The sequence below is a fragment of the Oncorhynchus tshawytscha genome, linkage group LG29 (genome assembly GCF_018296145.1).
Source record: "Oncorhynchus tshawytscha isolate Ot180627B linkage group LG29, Otsh_v2.0, whole genome shotgun sequence".
NCBI classification, from domain to species: domain Eukaryota; kingdom Metazoa; phylum Chordata; class Actinopteri; order Salmoniformes; family Salmonidae; genus Oncorhynchus; species Oncorhynchus tshawytscha.
Genome location: NC_056457.1, coordinates 24,214,736 through 24,228,335, shown reverse-complemented (window position 1 = coordinate 24,228,335; position 13,600 = coordinate 24,214,736). Strand labels below are relative to the sequence as shown.

Sequence of the window (13,600 nt, the reverse complement as noted above, 5' to 3'; positions counted from 1 at the left end):
CATGTGTACATTTCAAAGTGCTGAACAAATAGTTATATTGACTATGTCCCTCCTAGCTCGCTCATTAATGTCTTAATCGAGATTAAGGATTGCCTCCGCCTTTATGCCGTAGTTTGTACAACTCAATTGTCAGTAGAAAACAAGTCAGCCATATCAGCTATGTATTTTTAAAAGGCAGTAAATGAGGCTGAATGTTTGGCTGCCAGACAAGGCTCCACTGATAGCCAGGTGTATCAGTGGTAAGGTGTTAGCACTGCTGTTGGGACAGCTTTATGTAACAGTTCGTGGGCACCGTTTGTCACCGTTATAGTGCAATTAATGTATTGCTTAGTGTTGTGTAGTGGATTTGCTGGCATGCATCTAAAGAAAAAACTATTTTGAGTGTGCCCCTGCAAGATTTACATGCTAAAATCGGGGAGTGGGGAGTTTTTCAGGATAAAAAAATAATGCCAAGAGATTGCAAAGTTGTCATCAAGGCAAAGGGTGGCTACTTTGAAGAATCTTAAATATAAAATATATTTTGATTTGTTTAACACTTTTTTGGTTACTACATGAGTAAGTGTGTCCAAACTTTAACTGGTACTGTATATATATATATTTTGTATTTAACTCCCTTTTACCTCCCAATTTCAATTACAATCTTATCTCATCGCTGCAACTTCCGAACGGGATCGGGAGAGGCGAAGATCGGGTCATGTGTCATCCTAAATATGACCTGCCACACAGCGCTCCTTAACACCCATCAGCTTAACCCGGAAGCCAGCTGCACCAATGCGATGGAGGAAACACCGTTCAACTGACGACCAAAGTCAGCCTGCAGGCACCCGGCCTGCCACAAGTAGTCACTAGAGTGCGATGAGCCAAGTAAAGCCCCCCCCGGCCAAACCCTCCCCTAACCCGGACGACGCTGGACCAACTGTGCGCCGCCCTATGGGACTCCCGGTCACGGCCGGTTGTGACACAGCCTGAGATCGAACCCGGGTCTGTAGTGACGCCTCAAGCACTGCGGTGCAGTACCTCAGACCGCTGCGCCACTCGGGAGACCCCTGCATTTGATTTGTAATAAATCTGCAACAATTTCTAGAACAATGTTTTCACTTTGTCATTATGTGTGTAGATGGGTGAGAGAGAAGAAATATATTGAATCCATTTTGAATTCAGGCTGTAACACAACAAAATGTGGAATAAGTCAATGGGTATGAATACTTTCTGAAGGCACTGTAGATTACAGATCTAGGATCAGTTCACACTACCCAATGCTAAAGGTATCCACAAAGAGTAAAACATCCATCCATACAGAGACACAGACTGATCAGAGTGTGGTGAGGTTCCAGGAGCATACAGTTTAGCTCTGCCAACCCCCCTCCTCCCCTCCCCAAAACACACCACTCTGTATCTCTGCTTTGTGGACAGAGAGTGTCTATGCCCCTTGACATACAGATCTCTACAGGCAGCCAATCACATGTGATAATCACACATCCTTAGACCTGAGGGAGAGGGACATTGTAGTAGAAGGTTGAGGGTCTGCACCTGCTGGCCTCCTTAATGTTAGACAGAGAAGGGGGCACAGCTGACAAATCACCCTCATGATGGTGGAGCCTTCCAAAATGCCCCTGACCCATCACACACACACACACACACACACAGTCCCTGACCGACCATGTGTGTGTGGGTGTATGTGAGTGTGAGACAGAAAGCAGACACCAGAGGAGCACCTCATCCGTCATTGTCAAACATTTCGACAAACAGCTGCAAAATGTCTCTGTTAGTGTGTGTGTGTGTGTGTCTGTGAGAGAGAGAAAAGAGATTGTCTAAGGAGGGAAAGGGAGTTAGTCTCTCTCCAAATGGGTCCAGCTTCTACTAATGTTGTTTTAAATAGTAATACATCTTCAAACATTACTGGATGGCATTTATAAGGTACAGTCTATATGTGGGAGGGGTGATGGGGAGGTGAGGGTTGAAGGGTGGGAGGGTTGAAGGGTGGGAGAGGTGAGGGTTGAAGGTTGAGAGAGGGAGGGAGGGGGAGGGAGGTTTGAAGGATGAGAGAGTTGAAGGGTGAGAGAGGGAGGGAGGGTTGAAGGGTGGGAGAGGTGAGAGTTGAAGGGTGGGAGAGGTGAGAGTTGAAGGGTGGGAGAGGTGAGAGTTGAAGGGTGAGAGAGGGAGGGGTGAAGGGTGAGAGAGGGAGGGTTGAAGGGTGAGAGAGGGAGGGAGGGTTGAAGGGTGGGCGAGGTGAGGGTTGAAGGTTGAGAGAGGGAGGGAGGGAGGTTTGAAGGATGAGAGAGTTGAAGGGTGAGAGTTGAAGGGTGAGAGAGGGAGGGAGGGTTGAAGGGTGGGCGAGGTGAGAGTTGAAGGTTGAGAGAGGGAGGGAGGTTTGAAGGATGAGAGAGTTGAAGGGTGAGAGAGGGAGGGAGGGTTGAAGGGTGGGCGAGGTGAGGGTTGAAGGTTGAGAGAGGGAGGGAGGGAGGTTTGAAGGATGAGAGAGTTGAAGGGTGAGAGTTGAAGGGTGAGAGAGGGAGGGAGGGTTGAAGGGTGGGCGAGGTGAGAGTTGAAGGTTGAGAGAGGGAGGGAGGTTTGAAGGATGAGAGAGTTGAAGGGTGAGAGAGGGAGGGAGGGTTGAAGGGTGAAGGGGAGGGAGGGTTGAAGGGTGAGAGGGAGGGAGGGTTGAAGGGTGAGAGAGGGAGTGAGGGTTGAAGTGCGGGAGAAGTGAGGGTTAAGGGGTGGGACGGTGAGGGGGAGGGGTGTGTCTTACCTCTATGATGTAGAGAACCACATTCTTATAGAAACAGTAGAGAATACACTTAGTGACACGGTTATAACTCCACGCCCCATGGACCAGCAACAACTTCTCTAGGTAGGAAAACTAGCAACAGAAAGAGAGGGGGAGTGAGAGAGAGAGAGAGAGAGAGGGGGGGGTGAGTGAGAGAGAGAGAGAGAGGGGGGAGTGAGAGAGAGAGAGAGAGGGGGGGTGAGTGAGAGAGAGAGGGGGTGAGTGAGAGAGAGAGAGGGGGGTGAGTGAGAGAGAGAGGGGGTGAGTGAGAGAGAGAGAGAGGGGGGGAGTGAGAGAGAGAGAGAGGGGGGTGAGTATGTGTGAGAGAGAGGGGGAGAGTATGTGTGAGAGAGAGAGGGGGTGAGAGAGAGGGGGGTGAGAGAGAGAGAGGGGGGGGGAGAGAGGGGGGAGAGAGAGGGGGAGAGAGAGGGGGGAGGGGGGGGGGAGAGGGGGGGGGGGTGAGTGAGAGAGGGGGGGGGAGTGAGAGAGAGGGGGGGAGAGTGAGAGAGAGGGGGTGAGTGAGAGAGAGGGGGTGAGAGAGAGAGAGGGGGGTGAGTGAGAGAGAGAGAGGGGGGGGGGTGAGAGAGAGAGGGGGGTGAGAGAGAGAGGGGGGGAGTGAGAGAGAGGGGGGTGAGAGAGGGAGAGAGAGGGGGGGGTGAGTGTGAGAGAGAGAGAGAGTGAGAGAGGGGGGTGAGTGAGAGAGAGAGAGATGTGAGAGAGGGGTGAGTGAGAGAGAGAGAGAGGGGTGAGTGAGAGAGAGAGGGGGAGTGAGAGAGAGAGAGAGAGGGGGGTGAGAGAGAGAGAGAGGGGGGTGAGTGAGAGAGAGAGGGGGGTGAGTGAGAGAGAGAGAGGGGGGTGAGAGAGAGAGAGGGGGGGAGTGAGAGAGAGAGAGAGAGAGAGAGAGAGAGAGAGAGAGAGAGAGAGAGAGAGAGAGGGGGGGAGAGAGAGAGAGAGAGAGAGAGAGAGAGAGTGGGGGGGGTGAGTGTGAGAGAGAGAGAGATGAGAGAGAGGGGGGTGAGTGAGAGAGAGAGATGTGAGAGAGGGGGGTGAGTGAGAGAGAGAGAGAGTGAGAGAGAGGTGGTGAGAGAGAGAGAGAGAGAGAGGGGGGAGAGAGAGAGGGAGAGAGAGAGAGGGGGGGGTGAGAGAGAGAGAGAGGGGGAGTGAGAGAGAGAGAGGGGGGTGAGATAAACTTGAGAGAGGAGAGAGAGAGAGTGAGAGAGAGAGAGAGAGAGAGAGAGAGAGAGAGAGAGAGAGAGAGAGAGAGAGAGAGAGAGGGGAGTGAGAGAGAGAGAGAGAGAGAGAGAGTGTGGGGGGGAGTGAGTGAGAGAGAGAGATACAGGGTGAGACAAAGAGATAAGCAGTAGTAGACACCTGAGTGGTAAAGACAGATAAACAGAGAGAGAGATTCCTCTGGCTCTCACAAAATACTTCAACTAGCTTCTCCCGCTCCCTTTCCCCCCCCTCTTCCGTTCTCTACTTAGTGTGTGTTACCTGTGCGATGGAGTAGTCCGAGGAGTTGGTTGCCTGCATGCCCTCGTTGCCACTGATGCCAACTCCTACATGGGCAGTCTGGATCATGCCCACGTCATTGGCCCCATCTCCTATGGCCAGAGTGATGGCCTTCACATGCTTCTTCACCATGTCCACTATCTCAGACTTCTGGAGGGGAGACACCCTGGAGAGAGAGAGAGAGCGAGACCAGTTCGAAAAAAGTTACAACAACATCAACGACCAAAAGAAAAAGATGTCTGGAGACTGGAAAAAACAGACAGGGTAAGATACAAACAGAAAAAAAAATGTTTTATTGAGATAAACTTGGATTTTTCGGCAATGACACATACAGGATACTACCCTCCACAACACTATGTCACCAGGACATATACAGGATACTACCCTCTACAACACTATGTCACCAGGACATATACAGGATACTACCCTCTACAACACTATGTCACCAGGACATATACAGGATACTACCCTCCACAACACTATGTCACCAGGACATACAGTGCCTTGCGAAAGTATTCGGCCCCCTTGAACTTTGCGACCTTTTGCCACATTTCAGGCTTCAAACATAAAGATATAAAACTGTATTTTTTTGTGAAGAATCAACAACAAGTGGGACACAATCATGAAGTGGAACGACATTTATTGGATATTTCAAACTTTTTTAACAAATCAAAAACTGAAAAATTGGGCGTGCAAAATTATTCAGCCCCCTTAAGTTAATACTTTGTAGCGCCACCTTTTGCTGCGATTACAGCTGTAAGTCGCTTGGGGTATGTCTCTCTCGGTTTTGCACATCGAGAGACTGACATTTTTTCCCATTCCTCCTTGCAAAACAGCTCGAGCTCAGTGAGGTTGGATGGAGAGCATTTGTGAACAGCAGTTTTCAGTTCTTTCCACAGATTCTCGATTGGATTCCGGTCTCGACTTTGACTTGGCCATTCTAACACCTGGATATGTTTATTTTTGAACCATTCCATTGTCGATTTTGCTTTATGTTTTGGATCATTGTCTTGTTGGAAGACAAATCTCCGTCCCAGTCTCAGGTCTTTTGCAGACTCCATCAGGTTTTCTTCCAGAATGATCCTGTATTTGGCTCCATCCATCTTCCCATCAATTTTAACCATCTTCCCTGTCCCTGCTGAAGAAAAGCAGGCCCAAACCATGATGCTGCCACCACCATGTTTGACAGTGGGGATGGTGTGTTCAGGGTGATGAGCTGTGTTGCTTTTACGCCAAACATAACGTTTTGCATTGTTGCCAAAAAGTTCAATTTTGGTTTCATCTGACCAGAGCACCTTCTTCCACATGTTTGGTGTGTCTCCCAGGTGGCTTGTGGCAAACTTTAAACGACACTTTTTATGGATATCTTTAAGAAATGGCTTTCTTCTTGCCACTCTTCCATAAAGGCCAGATTTGTGCAATATACGACTGATTGTTGTCCAATGGACAGAGTCTCCCACCTCAGCTGTAGATCTCTGCAGTTCATCCAGAGTGATCATGGGCCTCTTGGCTGCATCTCTGATCAGTCTTCTCCTTGTATGAGCTGAAAGTTTAGAGGGACGGCCAGGTCTTGGTAGATTTGCAGTGGTCTGATACTCCTTCCATTTCAATATTTTGTATTGTATTTATTGTATTTATCATCATCATTAGTCATTTAGGTCAACATTGGATCATTCAGAGATCCTCACTGAACTTCTGGAGAGAGTTTGCTGCACTGAAAGTAAAGGGGCTGAATAATTTTGCACGCCCAATTTTTCAGTTTTTGATTTGTTAAAAAAGTTTGAAATATCCAATAAATGTCGTTCTACTTCATGATTGTGTCCCACTTGTTGTTGATTCTTCACAAAAAAAATACAGTTTTATATCTTTATGTTTGAAGCCTGAAATGTGGCAAAAGGTCGCAAAGTTCAAGGGGGCCGAATACTTTCGCAAGGCACTGTATACAGGATACTACCCTCTACAACACTATGTCACCAGGACACATACAGGATACTACCCTCCACAACACTATGTCACCAGGACACATACAAGATACTACCCTCTACAACACTATGTCACCAGGACACATACAAGATACTACCCTCTACAACACTATGTCACCAGGACACATACAAGATACTACCCTCTACAACACTATGTCACCAGGACACATACAGGATACTACCCTCCACAACACTATGTCACCAGGACATATACAGGATACTACCCTCTACAACACTATGTCACCAGGACATATACAGGATACTACCCTCCACAACACTATGTCACCAGGACATATACAGGATACTACCCTCCACAACACTATGTCACCAGGACACATACAGGATACTACCCTCTACAACACTATGTCACCAGGACATATACAGGATACTACCCTCCACAACACTATGTCACCAGGACATATACAGGATACTACCCTCCACAACACTATGTCACCAGGACATATACAGGATACTACCCTCCACAACACTATGTCACCAGGACATATACAGGATACTACCCTCCACAACACTATGTCACCAGGACATATACAGGATACTACCCTCCACAACACTATGTCACCAGGACATATACAGGATACTACCCTCTACAACACTATGTCACCAGGACATATACAGGATACTACCCTCTACAACACTATGTCACCAGGACATATACAGGATACTACCCTCTACAACACTATGTCACCAGGACATATACAGGATACTAGCCTCCACAACACTATGTCACCAGGACATATACAGGATACTACCCTCTACAACACTATGTCACCAGGACATATACAGGATACTACCCTCCACAACACTATGTCACCAGGACATATACAGGATACTACCCTCTACAACACTATGTCACCAGGACATATACAGGATACTACCCTCCACAACACTATGTCACCAGGACATATACAGGATACTACCCTCTACAACACTATGTCACCAGGACATATACAGGATACTACCCTCTACAACACTATGTCACCAGGACATATACAGGATACTAGCCTCCACAACACTATGTCACCAGGACATATACAGGATACTACCCTCTACAACACTATGTCACCAGGACATATACAGGATACTAGCCTCTACAACACTATGTCACCAGGACATATACAGGATACTACCCTCTACAACACTATGTCACCAGGACATATACAGGATACTACCCTCTACAACACTATGTCACCAGGACATATCCAGGATACTACCCTCTACAACACTATGTCACCAGGACATATACAGGATACTACCCTCTACAACACTATGTCACCAGGACATATACAGGATACTACCCTCTACAACACTATGTCACCAGGACATATCCAGGATACTACCCTCCACAACACTATGTCACCAGGACATATACAGGATACTACCCTCTACAACACATATCCAGGATACTACCCTCTACAACACTATGTCACCAGGACACATACAGGATACTACCCTCTACAACACTATGTCACCAGGACATATCCAGGATACTACCCTCCACAACACTATGTCACCAGGACATATACAGGATACTACCCTCTACAACACTATGTCACCAGGACATATCCAGGATACTACCCTCTACAACACTATGTCACCAGGACACATACAGGATACTACCCTCTACAACACTATGTCACCAGGACATATACAGGATACTACCCTCCACAACACTATGTCACCAGGACATATACAGGATACTACCCTCTACAACACTATGTCACCAGGACATATACAGGATACTACCCTCTCCACAACACTATGTCACCAGGACACATACAGGATACTACCCTCCACAACACTATGTCACCAGGACACATACAGGATACTACCCTCCACAACACTATGTCACCAGGACATATACAGGATACTACCCTCCACAACACTATGTCACCAGGACATATACAGGATACTAGCCTCCACAACACTATGTCACCAGGACACATACAGGATACTAGCCTCCACAACATAACCTTCACTCCAAATCAATACTCCAAACCTACAACGTGATTTTGGAAAACATTTCCTGGAAGGATTCCATTCCTAGGATTCCTCCTACTACCAAGACTCTTATTTCCAAGCTATACAGCAAATGCTCTGGCAAACAAACAGGTTGACTAAGAAAATAAATACAGAACCGTACTTATATCAACGAATTGGCGAGGGCACTAGAGCAGTCTGCAGCACCGGGCCTTACCCTACAAGAATCTGAAGTCAAATGTCTACTGTTTGCTGATGATCTGGTGCTTCTGTCCCCAACCAACGATGGCCTACAGCAGCACCTACAGCTGAAGTTGGAAGATTACATAAACTAGTTTTACTCCAACCTAAGTGTATCAATGACCATATTAGAGACACATATTTCCCTCAGATTACACAGACCCACAAAGGATTTGTAAACAAACCCAATTTTGATAAACTCACAAATCTACTGGGTGAAATACCGCAGTGTGACATCACAGCAGTAATATTTGTAACCTGTTGCCACGAGAAAAGGGCAACCACTGAAGAACAAACACCCCTTGTAAACTCTTTTATGTTTATTTATTTTCACTTTTGTACTTGAACTATTTGTACATATGACATTTGAAATGACTTTATTCTTTTGGAACTTTTGTGAGTGTTATGTTTAATGTACATTTTTATTGTTTATTTCACTTTTGTTCATTGACAAATCAAGTGAAGTAGATCATGTGTAAACAGCAAGAGAGCGAGAGATCTAGTCTCTGAGACCAGGCTGACTGTTGAGTCACTCTGTCACGCACACAGACCGACAGACACACCTCAGAGAGCAGAGGCGCAGCTCGTCTATCAACATCGACTTCTCCAGCCAAATCTCTCTGAGGGTTTCCTCTCGGAAATTGTGTGTGTGTGTGATAATGCTAAGTGGACCACCCAGCTCTGCAGCTTCAGCTTGACCGGGCCACGGTCTTGCTTAGAACACACAGGGCATCTTTATGACTCATTGGCTTCCCCCTGGCCTGCAGTGTGTGTGTGTGTGTGTGTGTGTGTGAGAGAGATAGAGAGGTTACATGCTGGTGTAGAGATTTGCTCCATACCCACCCAGGCCAGCTCCCTCTTATCCCAGAAAGACTGTTCCTTGTTGGGGCTTTAAATCACTGTGGGTCCTGGTCTGACTACAGGCCTACAAAACGGACATACAGATAGTAACAGGAGCCATGTCTTCCACAGGCATACTGTCTGTTATACACACACAGTCTGTTTGAGTTCATTTTATTTTTACAGGGACAGGGCACATTAATCAACATTTCTGTAAAAGTGTCAGTTTTAACCAGACGGATAATTTTCAACCGCAGTCCCTGGGCAGGTTATTAAAAACAATTACAATACAGACAATAGCAACATAGGACAAGCAAGACATAGCATACAGACAATAGCAACATAGGACAAGCAAGACGTAGCATACAGACAGAGCAACAAAGGACAAGCAAGACAGCATACAGACAGAGCAACAAAGGACAAGCAAGACGTAGCATACAGACAGAGCAACATAGGACAAGCAAGACGTAGCATACAGACAGAGCAACATAGGACAAGCAAGACGTAGCATACAGACAGAGCAACATAGGACAAGCAAGACAGCATACAGACAATAGCAACATAGGACAAGCAAGACGTAGCATACAGACAGAGCAACATAGGACAAAAAGCAGCAAGACAAAATTCATAAAAGCAACAAAGTGTTTCCACACCTCACAAGCTACAGACACCAGACAACATGGAAAGCGACAATACACAGCTAGGGACCATGTTCACAAGTCTGATTGACCTTTAACCATGTCTTCAAGCCTTTTGTGAAAGTGTGATATGTGGTGCAGTTATGTGTGTCTGATGGCAGTGTATTCCAGACATGGGAAGCTCTCACAGAGAATGCAGATTTACTAAAGGTGCTTTTCCTTAAGGGAACTATACAGTCACCTCTCATGGCAGACCTTGTGGATCTGCTGCCATATGTTTGGGTTTCCTGTTTAACAGAAGTACTGAGTGGAGGGGGAATACAAGACACGCGTCGGTGTATTGGTGTATCGGTGTATTGGTGTATTGCACAAGATTTTCCCAACTCAGGAGCTCATGCTTTCTGAGGATGTAACAGTGATGATGGCTATTGGGCTTCCTATCAAGCACTTTGAGAGCCTGTTTGTAGACAGACTGAATAGGTCTTAATGTTGTACAGCAAGCTTGGGCCCAACTAGTCAAGCAGTATGTTAAGTGGGGGAGTATCATAGATGTGAAGTATAGTTTTGCTACTTCTGTAGTCAAACAATTTCACATAAATCGGAAATTAGATAGGTTGAATTTGAGAAGGCAGATCATTAATGTACAGGCTGAACAGGAGGGGCCCCAGTATTGACCCTTGGGGCACACCCACATCATAGCTAAGAGTGGGCAACAGCTCATTGCTCACTGACACACTGAGTTCTGCCTTCAAGGTATGATTTCATCCATTTCAAGTCATCAGGGGAAAAGTTGAACTTGGACAATTTTGTGATGAGAATCTCATGGTTAACAGTATCAAAAGCCTTCCTTAGATACAGAAACACAGCCCCAACAATGCCCCCTTTGTCCATCTTGGACTTCACATTTTCCAGAAGAAAGCAGTTGGCCGTTTCTGTGGAGTGTTTCGCTCTGAAGCCAAACTGCATGGAGTGTAATGTGAAGGGGCTGTTGTTGAGGTGGGCAATCAGTTGTTCTGCTACACACTTTTCAACAACCTTCAACACCACAGGTAGTATACTAATGGGCCTGTAGTTACTCACGTCAGCAGGGTCGCCTGATTTAAAGATGGCCGTTATTATGGCCGACTTCCATACCCTTGGAAACACCCCCAGACCAATAGATGTGTTGGTGACCTTAGTAATGGGGCCAATGAGTGACTCTTTGTAGTTTTTAAGAAAGGTAGAGTCCAGCCCAAACACATCTTTGGCTTTAGAGTTATTCAGTGAGCTAATCACCTTGTTCACATTTGACTCAGAAACCTCCCTCAGGTTGAGCATCATTTACTAGCACTGAGCCCAAGAAACCAGTGGAGGGGTTCTGTGTCAGTACCCTGACAGTGTCAATAAAGTAGGAATTGAAGGCTATTGCTATTTCGACTGCATCCTGTGTTAGATTGTTATTCACCATGATTTCTAGACTTTTTGCAGTGTTACTATGGTCTTTCCCTGTTAACTTTTTTAGATTCTCCCAGATCAGTTTAGAAGTTCCCTTTGCTTCACCAATTATATTAATAAAAAGGTTTGTCTTGGCCTGTCTGATTCCTTTCATCACCTTATTTCTCAACATGGTAAACCTACGTCTGTCATGCTCTAATTTGGATCTTAGGGCTATTTTTAGAGCATAATCTCGTTCTTTCATCAATTTCCAGATTTCTCCATTTTGTCAAGGAAGAGTGCTCTTTTGGCCAGGTTTGGATTTGATTTTCTTTGGGAAACCATTTATTGTAGTCTGGATTGTGGATAGAAAAACCTGACTATCAGCTTCCACATTTGTATAGGACAAGAGATCATTCCAGTTAATTCCCTTACACACCTTTTCAAAATAACTTAATTCACTCTTAGGTATTCTTCGCTGATCTGGCTTTCTAACAGTAGAGAGGTTAAACCTGTTCTTGGAAAGCTTTCTGGCTATAAGTGTCAGATTATGATCAGACAGCCCAGTAACCATATTGAATGATTTAGTCACTCTCTCTGGTTTATTACTGAACACCAGGTCAATCTGTGTTTTAGAGCAACAAGTCACGCTGGTTGGCCCTTTAACTAGCTGTGTAAGGTCAAAGGTATTAGTGATCCGTTTGAGGGTTTTCCTATAAAACTTGTCTTCATAATTAGTGTTAAAATCTCCCATTTAATATTACCTCTTTCCCAAAGTCACATTCCCTAAGCATGTTATTAAACTGATGAAAAACACACTTCCGGTGGAAGGTGGTCTGTAAATTCCAATAAGGGTAAAAGACATTTGGGGAGAGAGTAACATTTCACACTGTGAAATTCCCTAGTCCCTTTCCCCTGGGCTCCTCATCTCATTGTCTGTGTGGAGACAGAACCGGTTTAAGAGGCAGACAGGGTTACAGGTTAAGAGGGTGAGTACCTCAATCAGCTATCATAATGACTGAACAGCTACATAAATCAATTAGTGGGAAGCGGTTCCCCTAAACCAGGCTTTCCCAAACTTGGTCCTGGACTCCCCCTGGGTGCACATTTAGAAAACCTCCCCTAAACCAGGCTTTCCCAAACTCGGTCCTGGACTCCCCCTGGGTGCACATTTAGAAAACCTCCCCTAAACCAGGCTTTCCCAAACTCGGTCCTGGACCCCCCCTGGGTGCACATTTTGGTTTTTGCCCTAGCACTACACCGCTGATTTAAATAATCAAAGCTTAATGATGAGTTGGTTATTTGAGTCAGCTGTGTAGTGCTAGGGCAAAAAAAACTAAACTTGCACCCAGGTGGGGCCCCAGGACCGAGTTTGGGAAAACCTCCCCTAAACCACTGATACAGGGGCCAAGATATTTCTATCCACGTAATGGTTCAGGTTAGGAGCTGGAGAAGTCAAATCTAATCCTAGATCTTTGGTTAAGGCAAACTTTTACCTTGGGAATTGGCTCTAAATTGAAGCAATTTTGGTTATTTTAAGCCCGGCAAGTGATTCATGGTTTCCTGCTACCTGATGGAAACCACTAAACAAAAAGCTCATGGAGTTTGTGTGTGAAGTCTTACTGTTACGCTGCCAACTCTTCCTGCATCTCCTTTCATTTGTTCTTTCTGTCTTCAACTCAACTTCAACCCACTTGTCTTTTTAGCTCTCGCTTTCCATTTCCAATAATTATCATCTTTATGCGTTTTGGAATTGATGTTGTTGTTAGTTCTCGCTCTCAATTCAAAGGGGATTTATTAGCATGGTCTCTTTCAATTAAGATGGGTTTTATTAGCATGGTCTCTTTCAATTAAGATGGGTTTTATTAGCATGGTCTCTTTCAATTAAGATGGGTTTTATTAGCATGGTCTCTTTCAATTAAGATGGGTTTTATTAGCATGGTCTCTTTCAATTAAGATGGGTTTTATTAGCATGGTCTCTTTCAATTAAGATGGGTTTTATTGGCATGGTCTCTTTCAATTAAGATGGGTTTTATTAGCATGGTCTCTTTCAATTAAGATGGGTTTTATTGGCATGGTCTCTTTCAATTAAGATGGGTTTTATTGGCATGGTCTCTTTCAATTAAGATGGGTTTTATTAGCATGGTCTCTTTCAATTAAGATGGGTTTTATTGGCATGGTCTCTTTCAATTAAGATGGGTTTTATTGGCATG

General features: G+C 45.4%; 1 protein-coding gene across 4 annotated transcripts in view; it reads right to left on the bottom strand.

Annotated features, from left to right (window-relative positions):
- Positions 1–13,600, bottom strand: part of LOC112227495 (phospholipid-transporting ATPase IB) — a 139,069-nt gene that overhangs the window by 26,431 nt on the left and 99,038 nt on the right. For 3 of the 4 annotated variants that reach the window (XM_042308838.1, XM_042308837.1, XM_042308839.1), the window contains exons 25-26: positions 4,259–4,442; positions 2,750–2,860 (exon numbers count right to left, since the gene is read on the bottom strand). In XM_042308838.1, the coding sequence (XP_042164772.1) occupies positions 2,750–2,860; positions 4,259–4,442 (295 nt within the window). The remainder of the gene's footprint in view (positions 1–2,749; positions 2,861–4,258; positions 4,443–13,600) is intronic. The other variant, XM_042308840.1, reaches the window with a different exon arrangement.